At 59.5% G+C, this 15,056-nt stretch overlaps 1 protein-coding gene across 1 annotated transcript; it reads right to left on the bottom strand.

The window, feature by feature from the left end:
* Positions 1 to 552: 552 nt before the first annotated feature.
* Positions 553 to 14,283, bottom strand: ARHGEF37 (Rho guanine nucleotide exchange factor 37). The gene is made up of 14 exons (XM_075510048.1): positions 14,061 to 14,283; positions 12,214 to 12,357; positions 11,635 to 11,852; positions 11,081 to 11,204; positions 10,519 to 10,666; positions 9,403 to 9,602; positions 8,733 to 8,863; positions 8,041 to 8,145; positions 5,862 to 5,972; positions 4,275 to 4,604; positions 3,204 to 3,332; positions 2,639 to 2,834; positions 2,026 to 2,198; positions 553 to 1,628 (listed from the first exon to the last, which is right to left on the bottom strand). Exons 3-14 carry the CDS (start codon positions 11,836 to 11,838, stop codon positions 1,419 to 1,421), a joined length of 2,061 nt encoding a protein of 686 aa, XP_075366163.1. The 5' UTR covers positions 11,839 to 11,852; positions 12,214 to 12,357; positions 14,061 to 14,283; the 3' UTR covers positions 553 to 1,418.
* Positions 14,284 to 15,056: the final 773 nt, after the last annotated feature.

The raw sequence follows: 15,056 nt of genomic DNA, 5'->3' as shown, positions 1-15,056 counted from the left end.
AGTGCCATCTCCGCCCCCAGACTGAGCCTTAGGTCAGGGACCAACCGACACAGGTTGGTTCTCCCAAAAAACTCTTCCACAGGGCCTGTGCTTCTAGAGAGCATGTGTGTGTCAAGCCACTGGAGATTTGTGTGGGTCAGCAAGGGGGACACGGTGTCCTGAGAGCCCCAGGAGCTGTGCTCTCCGTCCCCAGCCCTGAGCAGCACTGGCTGGGAGGGAAGCAGCACACAGCTTGCCTTCAGCCGCTGCCCCAGCACAGCCATGCTCATGCCGGCACCACCAGCCCTGCCGCCTCGGGCTGTCCCCATGCCGGCCAAGGGCACACACACTCCCCCACAGCAGTGAAACCCCTCCACAGCCTGCCAGCACCCCAAAACCAGTGCTCCCAGTGCCCCCGCCCAGGCGTGCTGGGAGGCGGACGGCAGGCGCAGCAAGCGGGGTGGCCCTGCCATCTCACTGCTGCGCTGCCGCCATGCTGGGCTGCCACGGGCACTGTGCAGCCCCACAGCATGGCCCCGCGCATGGCAGGGGCGAGCCCATCAGCACGGGTGGGACAGAGAGACAGTATAATATAATGTCAGCGTATCAGTCACACAAAATAGTATCGGTGGTGTACAGAGCACTTCTCATCACCAGAGCTCAAAATGCCTCTCAAAGGGGTCAGTAGCATCAGCCCCACTGTGCTGCAGGGGGAAACTAAGGCCAACAGCGGTGCTTGGTGGCCAGGAGGGCTGGGGAGGACCCCGGCCACGGTACTCAGCCCAGCACCCTCCCATCGCTGACGGTGCGGCCAGGCACAGGCTGGTGTTGCCGTGCCCTTTAGCAGGACGTGAAGGCTTTGCTGCCGAAGGGACCACGATAGCACATCAGGGTGGGCACCCAGGCCCATGTGACATCCCAGTGAGGAGCAGAGAGCTGTGTCTCCAGGGCTGCTCCGCCTCGGTCTCTGCACTCAAACCAGCGATTTTCCTGAGAGCCTCTTCCCAAGAGCCCCAGATGCTCTGTGCCAGGCTGAAGACCCCCTCTGCAGGACTGCACCCTTTGCAGCTTGGTCTTGATCTAATTGGGGACAATGCTGTCTCGTCACCCCTAGGGACACTTTTGTCACTGACATGGATTTCAGCAAATCCCTGGAAAACTGCAGCCACCTGCCCTCACTTCCTCATGCTCCTTTCCTTTGTGCAAACACGTATGGGACACGGCACCCTCACACTACCCATCAAAACGTGCCTCCCGACTGCCGTCCCTCGCACCCACATCCCCCGGGCCGTATTCTGCCAGCTGCTTCCCACCGCCTCCCCAGCCTGGGGCCACCACAGCCAACCCCCTCCAGCATCTCCCATGACAAGTCCTTGGGTGCCAAGCGGACGGCTCTCATCTGATGAAGCCTGTGCCCTTGGATGCCAGGCTGGCTGTGCTCACACAGGCAAGCTCCAGCCCAGGGGCTCCTGCACAGGAACAGTCACCAGGTAGCTGGAGGGCACGTAGCCCCTCTGGCCATTCACATCCACCAGGCTCCACTCCTTGCTCCCCTTCTTGTCATGTGGCTCCAGCACCACAACGGGCTGCCCTGCCTGGAGGCTCACCTCCTGCGGACTCCTGGCTGTGAAGGAGAAGCCGGCGACCACCTACAAAAGGCAGGGAAAGGAGGGAGGAAGCCCTTGCTGGACACAAGACTCAAAGGGGGAAAGGACCTACGTGGCAGGGCAGGACCAAGAGGGGACATGGAGGCTATTTCCAAGAGGGCAGCGCAGTACTGCCATCGATGGAGGGACACTGGGGACCTCACCAAGCACAGTTCTCTTGCTCTGTCCACCCCAGTTCCCAGCAAGGCAGACACCAGCCTCACGGGGCACTCAGCCAGGGGCTGTGACTCCCCTGCTAGGCACATGGCTGCACACGTACGACCATGTGTGTGCTGGAAAAGCAGGTCCACCTTCCCACCCACATGCTGCACACACAGGGACTAGCATGGAGCTGGTGGGGTTGCTAAGAATGGCCCTGGAGGGTGTCCCCCACTCTCACCTGGAAAGCTGGGGTGAAGGTGGCCACCTGGGGTCTGGGAGCTTCAGGTGATGCATACGAATGTCGCCTTCTCTCTGTGCTGCTCTCCAGGGCCGGCATCTGCATCCCGGGCTGCTGGCTTTGTACCAGGCAATAGGGCTGGAGTTTTCCAGCAGGCACAAACCCTCGGGGACCTGGAGGACACGCACACACACACAGGTCATGGGGCCCATGTGCCTGGCACATATAGCACTGGTTGGAGGAGAGAGAAATGACAACTTGGCTGTTGCCTGGCATGGCACAGCAGCCCTGTCCAAACTGGTCCATCACTAGGGGATATCCAGCAGCAAAACCCCCCAAGAAGGGGTTTCAAGACGTTTCTGTGTGCATGGGATTCTCCTTTCCCAGCCATGATGAGCCATGAGTGCTCCCTCATGGGGAAACCTGAACTTCACAGCTAACGGCTACGGGTGCAGCTGGCAAAGCAGAGGTGGGTTTGGACTGAGCAAACCCTGGAAGGGAGGACCCAGGAGGCAATGGCCCGCTGTTTCATCCAAGATGAGGAAGTGGTTCGGGTTTGGTTTCTGACCCTGGTGCCGAGGCAGGGAGAGGCTCCCCGTAGCGCTCACAGTACCTCCAGCATCCACTAGCCATCTGCTTGTGTTCCCCTTAGTGTCCACATTTTGCAGCAGAGCTACAATCTGTCCCCTTTGCAAGGTCAGGTCCAAGTCTTTGCTGCCACTGATGTTGCTTGTCACTTGGTAAAGTTTGTCTGGGCCATGCTTGCTCACAAGGGAAAGGACCTTCCGCTCCTCGGCAGGGTTCAGAGGCTGGTGGAGAGCAAGAGACACAGGATCACTTGATGAGACAGGCAGGAGACTGAGGCCCTCCGTGTACATGTGCTCTCCTTTCTGCAGGATCACATCCCAGTGAGAGGTTAGAGGAGAAACTCATCACACTATCTGCTCTGCCTCATGGTTTGGAGACAAGTGTCCAGAACCAGAAGAGCTGAGACTGTTTCATCCCTGGTTATTCCCAGCCAGCTGCTGTCACGGGCTTGGGGGAGATACTGTGGCTGTGGCAACCCTCCATGCCACTTTCTAAGCCAGCCTCCCCCCCAAGGAGATGTTCTGCACTGGGAAGCCACAGTCCTACTTCTTCATCTAGCTGGCATGAGACACCCCCTTTCCAGCTCCTACCTGTGTCACAGGGCTCGGCGTGACCGTCTCAAATGTCTGGCAGAAGGTACGGAGCTGAGCGCCAGACTGCTGCAAGGTGTCTTCCACCATCTTCCAGAAACTGGGCAGAGGCATGCAGCCATGGGGCATCTGTGAAGACAGACCCTGAGATCAGAGAGGGCCCTGGGGAGGGGAAGAGCTGTGGGTAGGGTCAAAAGAAAAGGAGCGGGAAGAAAAGAGGTGAGAAAACAAGAGAACAGACCTTGTCACTAAAGACGCACCTTGCATCTAGGATGTGGTTCCCTTTGGCAAGGAGAACTGCTGCTCTGTGGCTTTGAGCCACCTGCCCTGGGCAGGGCAGTCACATGTGGGGCTCTTGGGCTGTACTCAGCCCACCACAGCAGTCCTGAGTCCTGCTGTCCTGCCCCAAGCCCACAGTCTGTCCCACCTGACTAAAAAGGGAGACAGGTGGATGTAGCTCCAGGGTAGATGTCTGCAGCGTAAGCATCCCAGACTGAGCAAGGGGAATCCACCATCATGACTAGGTACGTACAAGCAGTGCCTGAGAAGATACCTCCATGCAGCTGCATCTTGTTCTCATCTTGGTCATGGGTCTACCACAGGGCTCTGGACTGGCCTGACCCACCACGTTTGCAAACGTCAGGCTCAGGGAGTGCTGTACAGTGAGGAGTCTTGGGAGACATTTCAGGGGATGGAGGTTCGAGGGATGCTCATTCCTCAGGCCAGGAGCTGTCCTTCTTCTCCTTGCCTTCCCAGCACAGAGTTCTCAGGAGCTCAGAGTTAACACTGATCTCTCAGGCACCACATCAATAAATTACCAGTGGTGTCCTCAAAGAGAAAGCAGGACAGTTCCTGGCAGTGAAGAAGAGACAATTTGGCTTTTCCCAGCCAAAGGGGAGGAGAGATCACTTACAAATGCTAGACAGGGAGCTGTGTGTCTGCAAGGGCAGGCTTGGGCTACAGCAAACCTTCAGTGCCTTGACATCCAAGTGATGTCCCAAGCCTGAAGAAGGCAGGTCTGGCTCAGCATGTGCGCCGGTTTGGGCACACACGCCAAGGGATCACTCTCACCTGCTCTAGCTCCTTTTCTGCCTGGTGCAGGACCTGGGCAGCCAAGTCCTGTTGCAGGGCACTGAGGGAGCACAGTATCTGCCCCAGGAGCTGCAGAGCCGCCTGGTTGAACCGCGGGAGCTCGGCCACAAGCAGGGCATTGATGGCAAGGTAGGTGTTCATGGCTGCCTCCTCGTCATATGTCACGCTGCCCATCTCGCTCTTCCGCTCCTGGATCTCCTCATAGTCCAGCAGCTTGTCCAGGCGCTTCTTGACCAGCTGTTGTGGCCCCACCAGCATGTCTGAGAGGCTGCAGAGGGGCTGGCAGACCAGCCTGTCCAGCCGTCGCTTCTGTGGGGCGAGAGAACCCAAATCTCCATGTGAGCCTGCAAGACAGGCCCAGCTGTCTGCGTGGGGCACTGTCTTACAGAGGAGAAAAGGCTCAGGGACCTGTTGAAGGGCTTGTGTGGAGTGGGGAGCATCTGAGGCATCCTTCCCTGAAGGCACATAGGATGCCAACCAAAGCAAACCCTTGGTAGAGAGCAGTCATGCATGCCATGATTCAAAACTTGTGCTCCATGCAAATGACTGGGTAGGACCCTCATGTACAAGGTCCCATGGGCCAAGAGGGGTGCTGCTGCAGTGACTGTCCCATGCAGGTCATAGTGTCCTCGTTTGATGGAGGCCCTCAGCCCAGGGTCTGTGTGGTTATCCCAGGTAGCTACCCTCCCTCCCCATGCTGGCACTCCCTGGGGATGCCAGCATCCAGGTGTGGGGTTCGGGCTGCCCTGCCACACTCTTCACTGCTCAGAAAACCTCCCTGACTGCATTCATGGTGGCAGCCACCACTCAAGAGGGAGCCCTGGAGAACAAGAAAAGGCAGTGGAAGGAGACAGATGGGGGGCTCTTGGGCTGCCAAAGGCGAGTACGGATGCCCACAAGGGGTAGGTAGGTTGGACTGCGGTTTGGTACCAAACACCTGGTGTGAGTCAAATAAACAGTACGTCTGGTTTCCCACCATCCTGTGCTCCACTGCAGCCCTGCCTGCATGGCTAGCCATGAACATGTCAGGGCCCTGAAGGCACAAATAGTCTTTAATGGCCCAGACCAGCCTCACCTGGGGCCTCCACCCGCACCCCTGCCCACAGCCTATTTAAGCCCATTTAAGTAGCCCTTCAGTTGCTAGTTGAGCATTGTTGTGGGTGAGTTGGTTTCTGCCTCTGTTGGCTGGGTGGACCTTGGACCTCGGACCTCTGCTGTAGGTAGCTCAGCTCTTAGATAGACCCCTCAGATGGATGTTGCAGCTTGTCTCCAGCCCTGGATGGACTTTAGAGCTGTGTTGTAGCCATGTCTCTGGCCCTGTCTCCTTTTGTTTCCTGGATGGACCCTGGAGCTGGTTCTTCACTTCATGTGTCTGGGACTGCTGATGGATCCTGTTATCTGCCCCTTCACGTTCAGGCCCCAGGGGGCTGTGCCTGTTGGTGAGGACACTGCCTGCTCTGGGGTCCCCCTCAGATCTTGTCTGCCCTGCCTTGGACCCTGGCAGAAGGTGTGAGAGCAACACTTGGCTGTGACCCTGAAGGAGCTATATAGGGAAGGAGCACTCACAAACTCTGGGAAAACAGTGCAATGGAGGTATTCTGCAAAGTGGCAGTACTGCTGGGCAGGTCCCTCGTCGATCTGCAGCTCACACTTGTGTGGGGTGGGCAACAGGAATGCCTGAAAGGGAGAAAGCCATCAGACCTGATGTGCAGAAGCCTCCCAACACTAGCTAACCCATCTGTAACCTATCCCTGTGTTCCCGAAGACATGCCAATGTGCCAACCTGGGTGCTCTGTGCTAGCAGCCCAGTGGGACTGATGCTCTGGGCTACTCCTGTCTGCAAGCCAGGGAGCTGACTTAAGTGTTAACAAACCTCTCCCCTTGAGCAGGGATCATGCACTGGCTTGCAAAAGCAATTCTACCCCAGCAAGGTGGCCAAGGCTGCCCTGTGGCCCCAGGCAGCCTGCCCCAGCTTGGTGTTGCCTGGTGCTTTGACACTTGGGTTTGGTGCTCCAGTAGCTCCATGGAGTTTCTTGTATTTGTGTACAAAATATTCCCCTGCCTCTGCATGGAGAGTGAGACTGCTGGGAAAGGAAAGCAGCTAGGGATGGTTTGGATGGAGACCCTCCTCTGCTTTGAGAGGCTTTGCTCTAATGTTAACTCTGCGGGCAGCAGCCTCCTTCCTGCCTGGAGGCAGATTTTGACCCACAACCTCTAGACCCAGGAAAGGGAGCACTGAGCTCCTAGAGCCCTAGCCTGTTGCTGGTGCCAAGGGAAGCCTGGCTTCCTGCTCCTCCTGGGCTTGGCTTCGCTGCCCCTTGGAGCACTGCTCCTACAGTCAGTCCTGGAGCAGCAGGAGCAGTTTCTGTTTGATTCTCATCAACCATGGCTGCCATGGGCCTCTCTGAGTGCCCTGGTCCCTGTCCTAAATCCTGTCTTTTTGCCTGTGGTCATGTTTAGGAGACCCTTCCTTTGTAGTCCTCCTTGCCACAGGAAGGACTGGACACAGCAGGATAAAGGGGAAAGGGATTGACCCTTTGAGCAGAAAGCAGAAGCTCTGAGATCTGTGTGCTTTTCCTCAACCCTACAGGGGCTCTTACACAAGCAGGGGTGGCTGTGATGATCTTGCATGCACCAAGATTTGCCTCTCCTTGTGGTGGGGGCACTGGTACAGACAGATGCACAAGAGGGAACTGCCAGCCAGCACAGAGAGAGGCCAGGCTGTCTCTGCTCTATGAGAACATGTCTTCATCAGCTCCTCAGGAGGTCTTTGAGAAGCTTTCAGAGGGAGAGAGACAGGGCATGCATGCAGCCCCACCTTCCCCCACCAGCAGCTCCTCTGAAGCTGCATCCAAGCCCCAGCATGACTCCTAACCACAGCTTATGATCTAGGCTGCCCAGCCTATTTGCAGGCACTTGGCTGAAGCCAAGAAGCTGGCTTACAGAGATGCAGATCACTGAGGGGCAGTGCCAGGCAGGTCCCCAGGAGCACTTGATGTCCCAAGGAATGGTCATACGCTGTCCCTCTAGCTGATGCCACATCTCACTGTCATACAGATTGTCATCCTCATGTTTTCTATTCTAATCCTATTTTACCCACTCTTTGGGCTACGGGGAGTCTTTCTGTCCCCTTTTCCTCCTTCCCAATCCTATATAGGGAGCCCTTGTCAACATTTTCATGACAAGGTCTTTCCAGTCCTTGAATTGCTGCTTTCAGAACCCTCTGCCATTTCCTGAGACTTTCCTGATAATACAGTGTCTGGGGATTTCAAGTTTTGCCATTGCTCATACTTTCATTTCCCTCAGAAGCCCCAAGGGATTTCCAGGAGAAAATCACAGCAGCTACTCAGCTAGGTCATCTCAGAAGGGAAGTTTGTTGTTTCCCTGATGTGGAAACACTTCTGCCTTATACCTGTTATGCAAGAATTCCCAGGCTGAACAACACTTAGCCTTCTCAGCTATTTAATGCCTTGAAATAATGATCAGTTTAAGGACTGATTATTCTCAAGTGACACCCAGCTCAGACTGTGTCAATGAAACCTTGACTTTGTTTAAGCTCTGCTGGACCTGAGCGATCCTTGGATGTGCAAGCCCCTGGCACAACATCTTTAGCTGAGAGATGCAAGTCACTGAACATCCCCAACCGACACTGGTTTCCATAGGGCTTGAAAGTATTCCGCAACCCCAAGAAACAAGTCCTGAGGCCTGGATGGGGCCAACCCCCTGCAAGTTACCAGGGTTTTACCTCTAAATGGCCCAGGTAGGATGCCACGTTCTCCTTCAGCACAGCCACGCTGGACACCACACATTGGAACTTCTCCTCCAGGTCATCGTACTCCCTGTCCTCTGTCTGCAAGGCAAGGGGCAGCTTATCCCCAGCATGGGCAGGCCAGGCAGTGCTCAGGCAGGGCTGATGCCCCTCACTGGGTGCTAACATAAGAAGCAGCCAGGCACCTGCCTGAAGCTCACAGTGCTGGGGACAGGCGAGGGAGGCCCTGAGAGGCTCCAGGAATCCAAAAAGGGCCAAGATCTAGGGTGCTTGGGATGCATGCAGAAACGGGCTTTTGGTGTGGTTGTGGTGCTGGGGAACACCAGGGCATCTTTCCTTTTGCTGGGGTGCCTGAGGATCCTGGGGGTCCTTTGGGAGCCAAAGCGCTCCCCTGCAGCACTCTGAGGCAGGGAGCAAGGTGTGTACCTGCATCCCTCCTACCCCACTGGTCCTTGGGATTGGGGATCAGGAGCCACCCTTAGCCTGCTTGAAAATGGGACTGTGGCTCATGTGACAGCATGGGCCACTGGGTGTCAGCATTGGCCACCCCACCTCGGCTCTGCTCTCCCAGTTCTGCTGGCGAGGCATCTCAGGAGGCAGCAGAAAGCCCCAGAAACAACCCAAGGAGAGGCAGTGGGTCTGCAGGTGGTGGGGTGCGGGCTGCCCACCTTGGCCACAATGCCGGCCTCGTGCATGAAGAGCCGGCTCAGCCGCGTGGTCTTCTTGGCAATGGAGTGCGTGTTGAGGCGCGCGAAGCGATCCCGCAGTGTCAGGTGCTCGGCCTTGTTGTATTTGGTTGCTGCCTCGGGTGGGGGCACACAAGGTGGGAGGAAAAAAGATCAGAGAGGAAACTTCAGGGCAGCATCCTCAGCAGCCTGAGCGGGCAACGCGGGTGAGCAGCACCAAGGCCCAGAGCTGACAAGTCATGATCAACAGGATAAGCACAACCCACATCAAAGAAGGGCAGCCAGGGGGAAAGTACTATGAAAACCAAAAAGAAGAGCAAGCTCCTGTTCGTGGGGAGCCTGATTTCTCCTATCCCAAGGGCAGGACTGTTCCTCCCCATTCCCCAGCTCCAGAAATGCAGACAGACTGGTTTTGTGCTCAGCCCCACTGTGCCACCCTGCTCCTGCAGCCTTCAGGTCTTGCCCAGAGTGGCATTTGCAGGACCAGAGTAGTGCCAGGAGCTGCCTGCACAAGACTGTGGCTCCACCAGGCAGGACGGATGGAGGGCAGGAGAGCTTTGAACTGATTTCAGTGGAAATTAGTGCAACACCAAGGGAAAACGACTGGGGTTGGGATGGGGCTTCCCAGACGCCATGCCCCCTGCCCACTCACCTACTTCTCTGCGCCGTTTGTACTCGTTGATGTTGGCGTTGACCTGGGCCATGGCACGGACGGCTGCCTGCAGGGCCGGGTACGCGCTGGCGCTGGTGGGGGTGTTCTCCAGGATCTTCCTCAGCAGCAGCGGGTATTTGGTGACCCTCTGCACCGGCATCACCAGGAAGAAGCTGAGGTCTGATGCGCCCGTGTGAGGCCTGACAGAGAGGGGAATCACTCAAGGTCGGCATGCCCTCCTGCCCTGCCGCTCCCCCCAGCTTCTCTGCAAGCATTCTGGGGAGAAAGCAGCCCCTCTCCAGCTGCAGAGGAGGTTTGCTGCCTTGGACACACAGGGGAGCTGTGCCCAGCAGCTGTGAGGGCTTTCTGCCTGTGAACCGAACCCCTGCTCCCTGCCAGCTGCAGGGCCGCCGCCCCCGGAGCACTGGCAGGGGGACGCTGTCCCCGCCAGCCCCGAAGGCAGTGCCAGCCCCGGGCGGGCGCCCTGCCTCCCTGAACAGTGCTGCACTTGTCTAGCTAGGAGGCACGGGATCAGCTCTTGCTCCGGGGGCAATGGGGAGGGAGGGTGTGGGCAAAGTGCAGGCAGGCTGCAGGCAGGATTTCCCTTCTACCCGCACGCAAGGCATCACTTGTTAGGGAGTCACATCGCCTGTGCCCTGAAATAGAGAGCAGCAAATTGCAGCAGCTTCTCCGCTGCCACTCCTGTTTCTGGCTCCGACAGTGTTTGTGACCCCCCTGATAGTTCAGGAGGGCTTCAGCAGATCCCCCAGGGCCAGCCCGTCCCTCTGGTCAAGCTGGGGAACATGTGCCCTCTTTGGCTTGTGAGCCATGTGTGGGTGTGGAGCAGGCAGGAGCTGTGGGTGCCACCCCATCCCTTGTTTTGGGGTCCACCAGAAAAGACTACCAACCTGTAGTGCCCCTTTGGCAAGTGGACCCAAGGATACAGGACAGGTTCTCAGGGACTACATCAGGCAATGCCACAAAGGTGATGGCCATGATATTACACTCAGCCTGGTGGCATGTACCCATGCAGGCAGCTTGTCCAGAGAGGAGAAAGGCAAGGCCGGTAGGTAAAACAGGGAGAGGGAGGTGGTGGCCTCAGCAGCAGGTACCTACACTGTTGCATTCAGGGTCTCTAAGATCTCCTCCTGCAGCCTGGGGTCCTTCCGGTAGCTCTCTACCAGCAGGAGGGCATGGTCATAGCTGGCACAGTAGATCTTGTAGACGGTCTCCATCTCCTCCTTGAACTCCTGGAACAGGGCACCTGGGGAACAAGAGCGAGGCTGGAAAGGATGGTCCTTTCCTATGGCCTCAGAGAAAGGAGGAGGTTTCTCCCCAGCCTGCTGGAAGGGTGAAGCCAGCAGAGCAGTGACAGTCAAACGTGCCGGGGCAGTGCGCTGCACCCCCGGCACCCCCACTAAGCTGGGCCTGATGCTGGCCCCCCGTCACTTTCTGCAGGCTGGGCAGGTCTGCCTTGCCCCTGTGGGGTGAGCACGGGTGGCTGCCTGTGGACAGCAGTGTGCAGGCAGCAGTGCTTCCTGGAGCCGAGGGGGGAGCAGGAGGTGTCAGGGCAGGCGGGCTGGGTGCTACGCCCGGGCACAGCGCCAGGCAGCAGCACTGCCAGCACCAGCAAAGGCATGGGTGGGTGCGGGTCAGCCCTCGGTGCTGCACCACCTACTGATGCAGAGCAGCTGCTCGTGCTCCTGGGTGGTTGTGGCCTCAAGACCCTTCAGGAACCGTCTGGAGATGTGGAGGATGTCATCGGTGTTAGAGAAGAGTCCTTCCAGGTCAAGATCAGGCAGCTGAAGGGAACAAAGATGTCCTAGGGTAAGCCAAATACATCAGACAGAGGTGGACCATTGTTCTGGAGGCACTCACACCCTCCTGAGCACTCGTGTCCTTCCAGCTGCCCCACGCAACACCCAAGGAGCTGGAGCGATGCTGTTTCAGGAGGCACTGGGGATGCTGACACCTGGCTGTGCTCCTGAGTGGGGCAATGAGGCCTTTTCATGCTACAGATGTATGGTTAAAGCCATAGGACAGCTGCACTGGGTCAGACCCAATGTCTACCCAACCCTACCCAATGTCTACCTTGGCTGATTGAGAGGAGCCCAGGAAGGTGGAAGGTGAGCACATGGTGACCTCCCTGCAGTGATCTGGGCATCTTGCAGCTCTCAACAGATTCACCCTACAGTTCCCAGCCCCTGGATGGGGGGATGTACCCCCTCTCACCTGCTTCTTCTGGAGGTGTGCCCGGATGTCCGACACGCAGAGCTGGATGTTGTGGACATAGCTGGCCTCAGTGGTGATGAGCTCCTCCACAGCCAGCCGCTGGCTCAGCTCCATCCTGTCACAGGGCATCACCTCCCCGTAGATGGCCTCTTTGATCTCAGCTGCATCCTCTGCATCGGGCTCTGCCCCGCCGGTGCTCGCCATCTTGGTGTGACACTCTGCAGGGGGTGGCAGAGGGTTAGGGACAGGCTGTGGCAAGGGCAGCCCCGGGACCGGTGCTCCGGTGCCCAACCCAGCCCAGTGCCCGTGCTCCCTCCCCTGTGCTGGGGGCACCCCACAGCACATTCCTGGGGACACTCAAGCCATCTGCACTTACAAGCAAGGCGTGGATGACACTCCAAAACCATAAAACCATAAAGCGCTGCAAGCCAGGAGCAGGCTGGCAGCGGAGGGCAGACACCCACGTGTGGCAGGCAGGGGCTTGCCACACACACGTGCCCAAACTCCAGCAACCACGTGCAAGGCCAGGGTGCAGGCAAGGGGAGCCCCAGCTGCAGGCAGGGGCCCAGCAGCACTCACCCAGCACTGGGACAGCACAGGGGCTGGTCCCTGAGGGCAGAGCGGGGTTTGCTGCCTCCGCTCCCGCTCCGTGCTGCCAGGGCTAGCTGTTCCTTCCCTGCCTTGGCTGTCGGCGCCTGGCGCGTTGCCTCGCGTTCAAGAGTCCTATTCAAAGTACAAAGAGTGTTTTTGCAGTGCTTGAACAAGAGACGTTTCTGTGGCAGGGAGAGCTGGTTTAAAAGCGACAGGGATGGGGGAGAGAAGTGGGCGAAGCTGCAGGCGCCTCTGTCAGAGGCACTCGCAGCCCCTGGTGCGCAATGCCTATGCCCTACCCAGCACAGCCCGCTCCCCTCTCCTCTCTGCCTGTGGAGAGCATGAAAAATTGGAGCTGATTCATGCCATTTCCTTCTCAGGGACCATCCTCTGCTCCCTGATGCTGAGGAGGATGGAGCAGCTCCCAAAGCATCGCAGATAGTGCTCGGTCCCAGGCAGGAGGCCTTGAGAGAGAGAGACACGGCACAGCCCACGCCAGCCCAGCACACAGCTCGGCCGGATCCACACCCCAGCCGGGGGGAGGGATGCTGCCAGGCAGCCTGCCTGCAGAGGCTGCGGAGGAGATGAAGAGCGAAGGCAGGGTGGAGGTGGCTTGGCAGGAAAAAAGTGAGACGGCACAAGCAGAAGCACAGGGAGGGTGGCTCTGCATCTGCTCTCCGCCACCTGCCCAGCCAGTGCCAATCTCCACACCCGACCATCAGCCAGACTGCATCAGGCCAGGCGCCCACTTTGGAGGCTGCAGCCCCAGGTGCCTGCGGTGGGAGCAGGGAGAGGGGCTGGCAGGACAGCCTGAGCCTCCACTGGGGAAAGGTCCAGCTAATAAGTGGGTGATGCAGTTGCGAGCACTGGGCAGGGTGAATGTCCCCTCCTGGCACATGCCCACAGCTGAGCTGGAGGAGAGCTGGGCTTGGCACAGCAAGCAAACGCCAGCGAGAAGGTATAGGACCTCCGCCTGCCTTACAGGGGCATGTCACCCTGCCAGCTGTCATCCCTGCCCTCTGCAGATTTGGCTGCCACCCCTGCCTGCGGCATGGCTTTGGCTGCTACAGGACACGGCAGTAGAAGACACTTTCCTGAGCCCCTTTGGATGCTTCCGAGGTGTCCAGGCAGAAGGACGCCCATCAGGGACTGCTGGACAAGCCCAGCGCCCTCTGCCTGGGGGTGACAGCAAAACCCTTGCTCGGAGGAAGGGCTGCAGGGGATGCAGGTGGAAAGCCGTGATCTGAGACACCCCCTGAGCTCTGGAGAGATGCCGTGCAGCTCGGGGGCATGCAGGTGCTGGGGTGTCACTGGTCCCTGAGCTAGCATCCCCCAGAGCACGCAGCTGCTTTGGGCGGTTGTCCCCAGGCTGGGAAAACCTCTTTCCCTCCGCTCACCCCCCGGCCTGAAACATCAGAGGAACAAGGGAATCGTGCAAAACTAAAAAGAAGCATTTCTGGGCGGCATTGGACCAGGCGGAGAGAGCAGGAGCCGGTTTCATTCCCCAGCTCTCCTCCCAAGCAGCCGTCTGCCTTCGACATGTCACTGCCGCCTCGCTGGCTCCGAGCACCCCTGTCCGTAAAGCGGGGACCAGGCAGCGGGCCCAGCCAGCACCCAGGGACCCGCACGCAGGGGGTGCCGCGGCCGCGGGGAGGCGGTGCCGGCTGCAGGCCCGCAGCTCCCCCCCGCGCCCCGAGGGACGGGCTCCGGCACGGCCGTGCCACCCCCTGCTCCCCACGCCGCCCCGGCCCCGGCCCCACCTCCGCGCCCCGAAACCAGCCGCCCCGGCGTCACCTCCGCGCCCCGAAACCAGCCGCCCCGGCCCCGGCTCTTACCTGCGGAGGAGGCAGGGGCTGGCGCCGGGGAGCTGTGCCCGGCTGCGGCCGCTCTCCTGCTGCCTGCGGGGACTTAATGATAAACCCGCCGCACCGCAGCCGTGGCACGGCCGGCGTGGGCAGGACGGGCCAGCCCACGGCACGGGGCGAGCCCGCGGCACGGCGCGACGGCACCCACGCGCCCGCCGCCGCCGAGCTCGGGCCCCGCCACCCCAGCCCGCGGGGCCCGGACGCGGGGCGCAGGCCGGCAGCGCCGGGTCGCTGAGAACGACGCGCTCCCTGCGCACGCCCGGCCGCGGCGGGGAGGCTGGCAGCCGGCCAGGCAGGCAGCCGGGCTGGCAGCAGGTTTTCGCCGCCTCCGCCGGCAGCCAAACGCGGCGGGGAGAGCAGCCGGGGAAAGCGAGCCGGGGGGAGTCGCTGCGGCGGCGGTGGCGGGGAGCCGCGGGGGGCTCTCATCTGCCAAAGCAGCTGGCCCCCAAGCGCCGTACCTGGGCCTGCGTTAGCCCCCGGCATGGCGGCCGCAGCCCCCGCTTTTTCCCGGTCCATCCTCAAACCGCGGTGCTGCGCAGCCAGCGCACGGCGGCCTCCGGCATCCTGGCCACCTGCGCAGGGCAGCGGCTCCGGCTGGAGACCAGGGGAGGCACCGGCTCGCTCCTGCCGTAAATAAACAGGGACGAGTCCTCTGTGGCTTTTTATGGCCTTGCTACCGCTCCGGTGTGTTGCCGCCCCAGCACTAGCTACGGGAGCCCCGTTGGTGCCCTGGTGCTTCCACAGCCCATCCGTGAAAGCACAGGCTTCCCCCGCGTTATCGCGCCGGCGGGCATGCCCCTGGCCACATGCCCCTCTGCTCTGCCATTGCTTCCCGGCTGCTCAGCCACGGAAAAGGATTCGGAGCAAACAGAAATGAAAATACATGACCGAGGAAGTGGTTGCACAGACTGGACAATTGGGAGCTAGTGGCTATTTGGCGTGAAGTTGGTTTTTTTGCTCGTGAGG

The sequence above is a fragment of the Mycteria americana genome, chromosome 8 (genome assembly GCF_035582795.1).
Source record: "Mycteria americana isolate JAX WOST 10 ecotype Jacksonville Zoo and Gardens chromosome 8, USCA_MyAme_1.0, whole genome shotgun sequence".
Taxonomy (NCBI): Eukaryota; Metazoa; Chordata; class Aves; order Ciconiiformes; family Ciconiidae; genus Mycteria; species Mycteria americana.
This window is presented reverse-complemented; position numbering and strand designations above follow the sequence as displayed.

Excerpts from the sequence above, each read along its gene's own strand:
- ARHGEF37 (XM_075510048.1), bottom strand. The coding sequence starts at position 11,838 with ATGGCGAGCACCGGCGGGGCAGAGCCCGATGCAGAGGATGCAGCTGAG. Across the intron at positions 8,146-8,732 it reads AGGCCGGCATTGTGGCCAAG|ACAGAGGACAGGGAGTACGA; the intron begins GTGGGCAGCCCG and ends CTTGCCTTGCAG. Across the intron at positions 2,835-3,203 it reads CGCCGAGCCCTGTGACACAG|CCTCTGAACCCTGCCGAGGA; the intron begins GTAGGAGCTGGA and ends GCTCTCCACCAG.